Source organism: Brienomyrus brachyistius, chromosome 21, assembly GCF_023856365.1.
Source record: "Brienomyrus brachyistius isolate T26 chromosome 21, BBRACH_0.4, whole genome shotgun sequence".
Taxonomy (NCBI): domain Eukaryota; kingdom Metazoa; phylum Chordata; class Actinopteri; order Osteoglossiformes; family Mormyridae; genus Brienomyrus; species Brienomyrus brachyistius.
Genome location: NC_064553.1, coordinates 18,459,215 through 18,471,756, shown reverse-complemented (window position 1 = coordinate 18,471,756; position 12,542 = coordinate 18,459,215). Strand labels below are relative to the sequence as shown.

Here is a 12,542-nt window from a genome sequence, read left to right as displayed (position 1 = left end):
GTGAGCATACCTGCTGCAGACAATGGAGATGGCCAGCAGGGACACAATGCAAACCACACCGGCAGCGGCTGAGCCCACAATCAGGGGTAGCTGCTCCCTCAGCTCAGACCTGTAGTCGTCTGTGCAGCCAGGCCGGGGAGGGGGATGTGGGAGGGTTGAAGGGGATGAGATAGGAAGGGAGAGCTCGCATTCAAAGATGTCAGGTTACAGTCACCTGACAGACTGCAGCACACCCAGAGGCTTCTGTGTCTTTGCCATTACCTTCCCAGAGTGCTGGCTTTCAACCATTATTCTGCCGTCACTTTGAAATTCCTTTACGACTAAATCCCTTTAGTGTTAGAATCCATAAGAATAAAGCCAACACTGAAATAAAATGTTTTAGCAATTCTGGAAAAAAGCAGTGCTACAGAACTAATAATATGGTTATTTATTTCCATGAATGATTGCTTCACGGTGGGATTAGCATCTTCCTCCTTCTGGCTATTCTGTTTTCCTTCCACAGCCCCTGCAGTTCATGTGTCTTGCCCGTTATAAATTATCCACTAAATGTGGTGAACGTTTGTGAGATTGCTTTGTGATTGAATAAGTAGTTATTCAAAATAAATGAATAATGCATTTTGTGGGCTTTCCCTTATATGGTGCAATTTATTATTTGCAAAGTGAGTGACTTTTTACATCACTATTACAAATTTTCAGGACGCAGGAAAAATTCATGGGGAATCACTCTAACAACGAAAGGTTTCATCTGGGACACATTTTGCTGTCGGCTGCTTCTAATATTCATGCTGCTTCAGATTGTAGTCATTAACTACAAATGTAACAATTTAACTTGAATGTGTGATTTTCGTGAAGCCCTTTGGGGTTAACATAGCGCAAACAATACAAAATAAGCTTGGTAATAATAACCGTCATTTTCACTATTCCGTGAAGCAATCACGTTATCTCAGTGCTACCTCCCAAAAAGTATGGAGTTCAAGGCAGAAAATGACCTTTTAGCTCTGCTTCACAAATACCAAAAGAATCCTTTTGAAACATAAAGTTTCAGATTAATCACACCGTCACTGTGAAATGCAATAACTGATATTTCCAGCAAGGTGGCTAATTGACACTGGATTCCATTACTGTAAAGAACAAGATCAAAATACATGATAGCTTCAATTGACAAGCCTCAATTTGGCCGAGTTACACCAGTGATGGCCAGGGACGGATTATGGGTTGTGTGGGCCCCTGGGCAAAACGTTCGTGAGGGCCCCCCCGCCGCCACCACCAGCACCACCACCACAACCACCACAATTCAAGGGCCCTTGGCAGCCAAACGCCCTCCCTATAGGGTCAGGGGCCCTTGTAGGCAGAGGATCAAAGAATGTAGGCCCTCTAAAATAGACAAACGAAAATACATTGTTGATAAGCGTTGCAAATTGTTTTGGGCTAGGGGCCCCACGGGCCCCCTGCACCCCAAGGGCCCCTGGGCAGCGGACATGCTGGCCCGGTCCATAATCCGTCCCTGGTGATGGCAGCCCTGTTACAGGACAGAGAGGGAAGCTGATCTGAATTAAAGCTGGACAGTATCACTGGGGAGAACCTTTCATCATCCTGCCGGTAAGGTTAGCTTGAGTACTCTGTCAGCCAGTGGGTCCCTAATGTCCACCCAGAAGCATGGACAAGCAGGCAGATAGCGGTAATCTTTGTTCTTGTTGTACTTTTGGCCTTTGTTGTTGTTATTCTTGCTTCAGGCTGCTAGCAGAGACGTCCCTCTTTATGAATGATTCAAGAAAAGATCATCAGAGGAATCACTGAGGACTTCCTTGTGAAAACAACACCGCTGGCTTGATGCTTCTGACAACAGCTATTTACGAGAGAAAGTGACTGAGAGGGGGTTTCGGAGGACTCTACAGCACTGTGTGCCAACACCATCGGGCTCGCAGCAGGTACAACAGCGCCTCCGTTAGGTTCAAAGGCTCAGTCAGAGAGAGGCAGCAAACCCCTCCTTTCCCATGAAGAGGCGAGGCTGCCCAGGTAAGAGGGAGGTGCACAAAGAGCTAGCGGTGACTCCCTAGTAGTGGAGATCCCCAGTGGAGAAGATACTCAAGCCTCTGTGGTTGGTCATTACTCATATGCAGTTGTAATCACTGCTAAACAATCTGGGATAACTGTCGAGCCAGAGAAGGCAGTCAATAAAAAGCTATTAGCTAAGCACTTTACTCAGTTTCGACTTCAGTCGATCTCCATTACACACACCAATACATTCACATACACAAAGACTACACACACCACAAAGCAGACAGGTGGACTCTCTCTCACACACGTTTGTATTCATATCTTTGTGGAAACCTTCTGTTAATTTCTATGGGGAATACTCTAATCGCAACAATGACAACTGTAACCCCTACCCAGCCCTAACCTTAACCATAAGTAATCAAACAAAATACAAGACTTTTGGCATTGTGAGTTTTCTGATTGCATTCACAGGTTTTTATAAAATTAAGTTTCTCCTTATGGAGAAAAAATGGTTCCCACAAGGTCAAAATAGCAGGTTTTTATCACACTGTGGGGATATTTGGTCCCCACAATGTAATATATACATGGCCACACACACTCTCTCTCTCTCTCTCACACACACACACACACAGGTTTGTAATTATATCTTGGCGGAGACTCTCCATTCATATCTAAACTTTAATCCCAGCATGGCGACCTTAACCAGTAGCCAGCGCCAGCCTGAAAAATGGTCCCCAGAATGTTTAAAAAAACAGATTTTTATCAGATTATGGGATACATTTGGTCTCCACACACACATACACAGACTGCTGCTTACCGTAGGTCAGGGTCTGGAAGTAGAGCCTTCCGCTGTACTTGCCAAAGCCGGCCACTGTCCGTGCTCGAACCTGCACCACATAAACCGACCCGGGTCGCAGCCCATCCAGGCACGCAGTGTTGGTTTGGGTCTTCACCAGGGAAGAGTTGGACTCGCTGAGGTCCTGGTGAGGATGGGGGACAAACCATAGCTCCAGCTGGGCCTGACAACTCAGTACAAATGCCGGTCTTAGCTCAAGCCAATAATGAACATAAGAAAATCAGAGTATTTCTAGACCTGGAGTTTGAGGCCAGGTGAGACAAGCCTGTCCAGGGTGTAGTGCAGCCTTGTGCTAATGCTGGATGAGGCTTCCGCTGCAAGCTCCACCTCGTCCCAGACGGACCAGCAAGACGGGCGGGCTTTGTTACAGAAATACTTTCATTATGTCTATTATTACTATAAAGGGAGAATGTAAAAGATACACGTATTCTTAATTAGATTATTTATACTCACTTAAGGTATATACTTTAATGGTTCTAAGTTAAGGCTCCAAATGAACCAGCTTAATTTGACAGAACACTTTATTAAAATGCATCCAATTCTGAAAAAGAAAATTATATGTTACTCCAAGGCTGTACACTGGGTCACATAATAGTGTATACCTCTGTAAGGTCTATGTCAGTTATAATAGGTTTGCTGGATCAAAAGCCAGAAAACACGACTGACACTGAGAGCCCAGGACTGAGTAACCTTGGAGGTCATAAAGCATCTCCTACAACCATCGGAGACACTTTTCACACTTCTTATCTATTGTTACCAGGGCCACAGTAACTGAAATGCTGTGAAAAAATATTACTATTCCATATTCTGTGCTTCACAATATTTCATCACTAGTGAAGGTCAGACATTTTTATATTCATTGCATTTAGCAAAGAAATCAATGTAAAAAAATGTGAAAAAGTAATTACCCTCAATAATTTCATCTTCAACAACTAAAAACTATGCCACATAGTTATACATGTCTCTCTCTCATATCTCATTTCTGCTCTTGGATTTAGGTCTAGAATTTCCTTTTTCATCAACCACTCTGAAGCATTTACTTAATGAACAGCCCCACCCACAGATATTCTGAAAATCGGGCCAAAAGCAGCACTATTAGAAGGCTCTTCTGTACTGAAAGGTTCCCCCTTGATCTTTCCATAAAACACTGTTCCAGATCATTCAGGAACACTCTTTCTGGGGCGGAGACTGACCATGTACAATGGGGTGGCCAAATTAGACCCAATGATTTTACCGGGGTAGCAATGGGATAATATTTAGGCTGGGGAGTTCCTTCAAGGTATCCTCCTTGGTACACTTTGTCGATCACGATCATTATCCATTGATTGTCTTGCATTTAACTTGCGTACATGCTGCGATCAACGAGTTGGACAGCTCTGGTTTACAGAGTTAAATCCACTGGCCAGCCCCTAGATCTGGGCCTGGCTGGCTGCCTCTGCTCTCTGAATCTCACCTGCTTGACACTTTGGATGAATGAAACGTATGATAAACTTGAGATGAGTCTGAGTTCTTCTCCAGCTCCCCGTGACATTCTGTCTCATGTCCTTGATGAATATTGACTTCAGTTCCAGCTGGAGAGGCCTGCACATCCCCAGACACTGTTATATTGCCCTCTTTGACTCTCCATTGATGTTTGTAGGGACAATTCAGCAAGACAGTGACATCCTCACTCTCACAGAGTCAGAGTTAATCAGCATAGTGGTATGAATCAGGTCTCACTGCTTAGCAGCATTTTATAAATTGACATTAATTATCCATCTGTTCCTTTCCCATAACAGTCTAGGGTACAAGCCATTGGACATCACGATGCACGTTTCATCTGTTCCTATGCCAGATGTACACATCTCTGTCACCTGTTGTCACACATCATATGCACACACACTCCTATGTGTGTGTGGGGACAGGTGCCGGACATGTGTACATATGACGTGTGACAACAGGTGATAGAGATGTGTACATCTGGCATAGGAATAGATGAAACGTGCATCGTGATGTCCAATGGCTTGTACCCTAGACTGTTATGCTGGTGTTAAGAAGCAGGGACTCGACTGTGATGGTCTGTCCCCTGCCTTGCAGTCTTGGATAAGCACAGGGCCCCCATGACCCTGTGATTACAGAAGATGGATGGATAGATGGAATAACTGTGACACAGTCTGTGGTACCTCTTTGCAAAGTAGATTGGGATAATATGCAGTTCCTTTTCAAGCTGATACAGTGCATCGCTATGGAGATTCGACAGCGAACATGCATGAAAAATGAGACGTCTCTAGTTCTCCACACATGATGTCCATCCATCCATCTATGCCTGCACCTGCTTATATAATACAGGGACAGGATAAGTCTGGTGACTCTCCCAGGCAGCATCAGGAATGAGGTTCAGTTCGCCCTGGGTGGGATTATTAGCTAATTTAAAAGTCTCAACCATAAAATGGGTTTTTAATTCACAAATTATACAGTTTTCAGACTGACAATTTCAGGTCCCGCTGAACAAATCTGCACAAATCAATAAATTAAGATTTAAGACAGAAAGGTGCTCTTCTGAAGGGGAAGTTTAGGAATAAAGGCAGGCATTCTCTGTGAGGACTCGACAATGGCTGAGATGGAGCCAGCCTCTAAGCCACCCATTACGGATCAGGACCAGAACCTTCCCAAATTGTCACTGATGGTAACCGTCTGTCACGGACGATAACGGAATAATAAGCCATCAAGGTGCATCTTGGTCTATCCTGACAGCGATCGGCGAGCACTGAGGAGACCGGCATGACTTACGGGGGGGGGTTGGCAATGCGCCATCTGCTATTTTTATGCTCGGCGGAGGTCTTCAGGCCGATGCATTAAGACCCCCCCCCCCCCCCACCCCTAGCCCTCATGAGCTCAGCTCCCTGTGCTGAGAATAATAACGACACCTACGCAACAAGTGGGAAGGCCAGCCGTAACCTCACATAGGAACGAGCACCCTGACTCACATACGTGTGGAGGGGAACAGAGGTTAACCAATTATCTCAATCGTTTAACATATCAGACTGCGCTCTTGATTTGGGACAGAATTACACTTATCGCGCGCGGCGTGGAGTCAGGCTAAGTGCTAAGCCTAAGCTTATGCTCATGCTGAGGGGCTTTATTAATCTCCCCAATAAACAGGCCTCTGTATTTCAATTACTAAGTTGCCCCCCCCCCCCCCCGCCCGAGCCACCACGATCGCACGATGGGGCTTGATCAGACTGGGTGGGAGAGGGGGGGAATCCTCTCAAGAGGGGACAGACTGGAGTATTGGCACATTATATCACAGCCACCCCCTCCCCAAAGATAATAGTATGCTGGTCATTATTGGGTGGGGGGTGAGTCCTAAAATCGATCTACCACACTGACAGGAGGTGGGAACAGGGGGGAGTCAGGAGGGTGGAGCGGCATGTACGCGGCGGCAGCCCAAACGGCACAGCGGAAGAGGTGGGGTGGTCCCCTCCCGCTTCACAACCCCCCCGTGGCAGCTGGGCTGCACGACAAGCCAGCCTGCCACCGCTCAGGGCCAATGTTGGTGTCGAAAGACAAAAAAAGAAAGATGGAGACAAAGGCGCTCCATCTGTGCTCGCTGTGGCTCCTCGCTGCGGCTCCTCGCTGCGGCTCCTCGCTGCGGCTCCTCGCTGCGGCTCCTCGCTGCGGCTCCTCGCTGCGGCGCTGGCTGTGACATCGCACACCCCCCGCCGGCCAGAGATTCCCGGGAATGTCGAGGCCGGGAGGAGCTGAGAACCGGCTCGAGCGGCACTTAAAGGCGAGGGCCACAGTGACAGGGCTGGGTGTTCTGGCGGGGATCACGGTCAGACTTATGAGCGTGCTGTGGTGGGGGGGGGGGCTCATGGCGACGACGCCGGAGCCAGAGTACGCCCCCATGGTATTGGGTTCGTGTTCGCCGGCAGCCCTGCAGCCATTGTGCGCGTCACTAATGAAGCACGTCGAGCAGACGACAGCGCAGCAAGCCGCGCTGCCGGGCACAGTGCTGCTCGTTACATGCGGCCTCTGCAACTGGTGTTAGGAAGCAGTGCTGGAAGGGAGGGGGCATCTTAAGTGCCATGACCCACGTGTGGGCCTCTCTGAAGTGAGCGCCCCCCCATGGCTACATCAGAGCGCACCCCCACTAAGGCTATATACAAAGCCGGTTCTTTTCTGATGATGCCCTTAACCCTCTGGGGTCGAGTGCATCGTCGGCGAGTACTTTTATAACTCACTGAAATCTTTATGTAGAATCATGAAAAAAACGCAAACTAAATCCGTAATTTGTCTTCTTTTCAAAACGTCAGTTGTCGTAAGTATTAAAGTTTTTAAAATTAGGCTAAATCGGCTAAAAAGTAGACCATGTCACCTTTCTTTGTTTTACCTGCATCGGGGGCGTGTAGTGCTGCCCTCACCTGAAGATCGCTGTTCGCATTCTAAATAGCCGCATTTCCACGTATTCAAATCACATTCGCATGGTAATTTGAACAGCGCATCGGTGAAACGCGACCAGATACATCCCCATCAGGGCCATAAAAGGGGGGGGGGGGGGGGGGGGATGTGGCCAGGTGTGAATGGCTCATTCATACGCATGAAAGTTGCTACATATTGAAAGGAGACCAGAAATAGTGACATGAGTTTGCCTTTTCTTATTTATATATCCAACTGAATGTTACAACTACACCATTTAGTCATCTTCATGTAACCAAGACTTTGGTGATCAGATATCTGGGATCAAATGAAACTGCCACTATTGCTTACTATGTACTTTTATAATGTTTCTGCAAGTGTTCCAAACTGCATTTTACAATGTCTATACTTTGATGTCAAATTACAAACTTAACATAAATCTGACATATTTACAATATACATTAAAATAAAGATGAGTGTAATGCCAAAACAAATGTATCAGAAATAATTTATTTGCCATGAATTAAGTTTATGATATTGAATGAAATGTGCGATCATGCCCCAGTCAGTGAAAGTGTGTTCCCTACCCCTAGACCCCGGAGGGTTAAACAGACGTCTGCTTTCTGACCAAACCATTTAAAAGAACTTTTCTATACACACAATCGTCATTTATACAGTTTAATATTAATATGGTGTATTTCTATACTCTTTCAGGTTCAGTTAATGACACCTCACCCACAAATACAGGAAGTGCTTGCTGGCTCTCTCCAGTGGCCACAGAGCCTCAGTAACCAGCAGCTGCTTTGCCGTCTTTCAGATGCTGCGCATTGGCAATATTTAGTTTAGTTCTCACTTATCTGAGACTGGAATGCTAGTGTGTGCTGTTTGTTATCCCTTGAATTATGAACAAAATAACAACACAGTTATTTACATTTGTGATACAGTACTTATATGAGGATGATGGTTTAATATTTATGGTAACTCTGCTGGCAATGCAGTCTGGCTTTAAGGGGTATTAACGGGATGTACAGGGAGCCTCCAGCATATGTGACAGCAGAGATCTTACCTTTTCATAATAGCGCAGCTCATAGTCCAGGATGATACCATTAGGCTGCTCCGGCTGCGGCCATGACAGTGTTATGCTCTTCATGGTGGAGGTGACTTGGTGCATCGTGCGAATCATGGAGGGAGCTGGGTGAGAGGGACAGAGTCAACAGCCAATCAGCTTCGGGGCTCTCGGTTGTAGCTCACCCCTTTGCACCGCCAGGTGCTCCTCATGTTTTTAACACTTGTCTGTCATCCATGTCCCACCACTAGCAGCAGACTGATGACACCCAGTTCATTGAATGGGTACAGCTGTAGAATGAGTGAAACCCTGCTCTAGGCTGCCCTCTGCTGGCCAGTCCCACCTGCACTTCAGCTATGAACCACAACCCTCCTCCCCAAGGCCTCTTTGTACCCCGATGCCCGCTCATACCGCCACTGCTCATTTGCATCGCGAGTCCTCTGATCTCACTGACCCTCATCCCTTGGCTGCTTGCTGCGTTCACACTCTGCCGTGTGGCAGCCTGCGCTTCCTGCCAAAGGAACGTCAGACTCTCTCCATCATACAGACCAAAGCTTGGGGGAAGGAGGAGGACTGGAGGCTTCCTGTCACGCAGCCATTTACCTGCCGGTGTGATACCCAAACGCTCGCTGTGCTTCTGTGTTCCCCTCCCTCAGGTCAGGATTGAACCATGTTCGACACACAAAGCTACAAGAACAAGACCCGACAGATGCTCACACACACACATACATACTCACACACAGGCCTGTCAGGAACACACACACACACACACACAAACACGCACACACACACACGCACACACACACACACACACACACAGACACACATACATACTCACACGCAGGCCTGTCAGGAACATACATACACACACGCACACACATACACACACAGACACACATACATTCTCACACGCAGGCTTGTCAGCAACACACACATGCACATGCATACAGAGACTCATACACACATGTGAGCTCGGCAGGAACACACACACACAGACTCCTTCTTTCTCTCACACACACACATAGACTCTCTCTCTCCCACACACACACACACTCAGACTCTCTCTCACACACACACACACACACAGACTCTTTCTCTCTCTCTCACACACACACACACACACACACACTCAGACACTCTCTCTCTCTCTCTCACACACACAGACTCTCTCTCTCTCTCTCACACACACACACACACACACACACACACACACACAAAAGGAAGTGTCACGGTATCATCAGAGCAAGGTCAACCCTGATCCCCATCCCCTGAAAGCCTGTCATTTTGTTCTATTCTACTATATCCTACTATAGCGGCTGGGCAGCCTATCATTTACTTACTCTCTGGTGGTGGGGGGGGGGGGGGCAGCTACAGTGTCTGAGCTCAGGTATGATGACGGCATAGAGGCAAAGGGACGTTCTGATTAACACGTCTCCCCCCAAACTGTCTGAATTAAGAGCTCTGAGTGGGTATTCAAGCTCTTCAGAAGAAAGCCCATTTTGACTTTTCCTAAGAAAACAGCAGCTCTCCATCTTTGATATAACCAGCCAGATCTATCCTGCCTTGGTGTCCCCTTCAGTACTCGCAGATAAACATTCGATGTGCCTCTTTATGTGCCTCCCTGCTTCAGCAGCTCCACTCATTTACAGGGCCAAAATAATAAGTGGGGCACCTTGTAAAACAGGCCTGTTACACTAAAAACTGCCTCAAACAGCCTCACCTCGGTGAATAAAAAGGCCAGTTATACAGCCATACGTAAGGGCACTGACGACTGCCTCAAACAGCCTCACCTTGGGTATCTGTTCAGCATGTGATGGCCATACCATGTTACGAGCCAAGAACCTCCCTAACACTGGGCCACCACTAGATTTAATAACATCAGAAAATCACTTATTTACTCCACTCTGTTTATCAGGGACCTCATAATTGGACCTTGTGTGGTACGATGGTCTTCCAAAACTAAATTAAAAGAGTCTTAGAACAACAGCAGTCAGAGGCAGGTGATCCGAGACCCTACCCATAACAGCAGAAACTGAGAGAGTTGGGGGGTGGGCACTGATCCGATATAATAAACAGAGACACTGATCCAATGTAATAACACTTCTAAGAGCAGCAAAGACGGCCATGATGCACCCAGCTTAATAAAACCCCCAAGGCTCTAAGCGCTAAGTCCAAAGACTCACAGTATAAGAAGCCCTCTGCGGATGATAGGTTCTAAAGCAGAATAATTAGGTCATGCACACCGTCCATCCATCTTCCATAACTGTTCACCCTGCAATAGGCCACTGTGAGAAGGAGAATGAGGAGGAGAAGGAGGAGAAGAAGAATAATATGAAGGAGAAGAAAAAGGAGGACTTGGATGAAGAGGCGAGTGGGGTGGAGGAGAAGGAAGAGGAGAAAAAGGAAAAAGTAAAAGAAGGAGGAGGAGGATGCGGATGAGGAGAAAGCAAAAGGAGGAGAAGAAGGAAAAAGAAGGAGTAGGAGGAAGAGGATGTAAAGGAGAAGTAGGAGATGAAGGAGGAGGAGGAGAAGAATATGGAGGAGGAAAAGATGAAGGAAGAAAATAAGATGGGCCCAGGAATCACAGGGCACAAGGTGAGGGACAGGGTGGTGGAACATCGCAGGCCTCACACCCTCTCGCAGGCACACAGCATGGATTATTTAGTGAGGCAGAGTCACCCGACCATGTGTGTTTGTTCTGTGGGGGTCAACCCGAGTACCCTGAGGAAACCTGAATGACACAGGCAGAATACGCAAACTCCACAGGCCCAGAGCCGGAGGAGGAATCAAACCCATGGCCCGAGGACAATAAGCCGCAGCACTGGGCAGCCAGTGTCGGTGAGGAGGGCCATGGGCGGAGGCACGTACCAGCCTGGTTGGTAGTGATGTCGATGGCTACATGCTGGGGTGGGTAGGGGCTCTTGCTGGTGACGCCGTTGATGGCCTGAACCTCGAAGGTGTACAGCGTGTGCGCCCACAGGTTGCTGATGAAGACGCGCGTCTCCGTGAGGCCCAGCTGCCGCGGCACAAACTCCACGCTGTCATCGCACGGCGAGCACGAGCGGCGGTCCGTGCGACACTTCCTGCACACGATGTTGTAGACCACATCCTCGCGGCCGCCTGTCTCCCGCGGAGGGTGCCATTCCAGCGTCACCGACGTCTCATTGATGACAGAGATGATGTTGCGGGGGCCAGACGGGACACCTGCACATATAATGACAAGAGTCAGGGGTCAAGGACACTGAACAGATTTATAAGGGTCCTAAATCCAAGTACCACACTGCTGCTGATCATTCCAGAAAATTCCCTTTGTGGCCATAGAGGTCATTCAAGCCGGAGTGCTGCATTGCATTATCGCACACAAGGTGAGAAGAGAGACTAATGACAATGCTGTAAAAAGGCACAGCATGGATGTCAGGGTTTGCGGTGCGGACGAGCAGGCTGGCGGGTAGGAGGTAGGGAAGAACGAAACAGGTAGCTGAAAGTCGGGAAAACGGGGATTTATTAAGGGGAAGACGGCTACGGCAGGGCAGGGCAGAACAACAGCACTAACATCACCTAACATCAATGACAGACCAAAAGCAGGGCAAGACGTGGGCTGATACAGAACAAAGACAGGGCGAAACAACAGCTGGGCATGATCGGGGAAGCACACGAGGATAATCAGGGGGCGTGGCACACACGAGGATTGTACGAGCCGGGCGTGACAATAGACACCCACGCTTAGTTCACTTGTTCCTTATTCCGAATGAAGTTTTAGAGACGCCAGAACTGGCAACAGGCAGATGCTTCTCGTACAACAGTGGTTCTCAACCAGGGGGCCGTGTCCCACTAGGGGGCCTCAGCGAGGACCAAGGGGGGCAAGCTATTTATTTGAAAAGCATATAAAAAAATAAGACATTGCTACAGCTAGGGCTGGGCGGAAGCCCATATTTAAAATTTTCGTTATATTAACATTTTTCAGAATGTGATATAGGATGACACGACTACAAATAAATTTTAATTGTGCATGAAATTAGTTTTTCTTTTTTTAAAGGTTTTTAATTGGAACCAATACTACTCCTTCCTGGTAGTATAGAACATGAGAGGTTTGGTCGTGACGTTGCAAAAAATCCCAAAATGCACAGCTAAATCAAACTGTTCGTTAGTGTCTCACGGGGAAGCAGATGGAAGGGAAAGGTGAGGAATCATTCTTATTTAGTTCATTTCATTTTAAAACATTGT

At 47.5% G+C, this 12,542-nt stretch overlaps 1 protein-coding gene across 2 annotated transcripts in view; it reads right to left on the bottom strand.

Moving 5' to 3' along the window:
- The window catches only part of LOC125716644 (ephrin type-B receptor 1-B), a 123,350-nt gene that overhangs the window by 19,584 nt on the left and 91,224 nt on the right, over window positions 1-12,542 (bottom strand). For both annotated transcript variants that reach the window (XM_048989199.1, XM_048989200.1), the window contains 4 exons: window positions 11,187-11,522; window positions 8,319-8,443; window positions 2,816-2,978; window positions 11-119 (listed from right to left, as the gene is read on the bottom strand). In XM_048989199.1, the coding sequence (XP_048845156.1) occupies window positions 11-119; window positions 2,816-2,978; window positions 8,319-8,443; window positions 11,187-11,522 (733 nt within the window). The remainder of the gene's footprint in view (window positions 1-10; window positions 120-2,815; window positions 2,979-8,318; window positions 8,444-11,186; window positions 11,523-12,542) is intronic.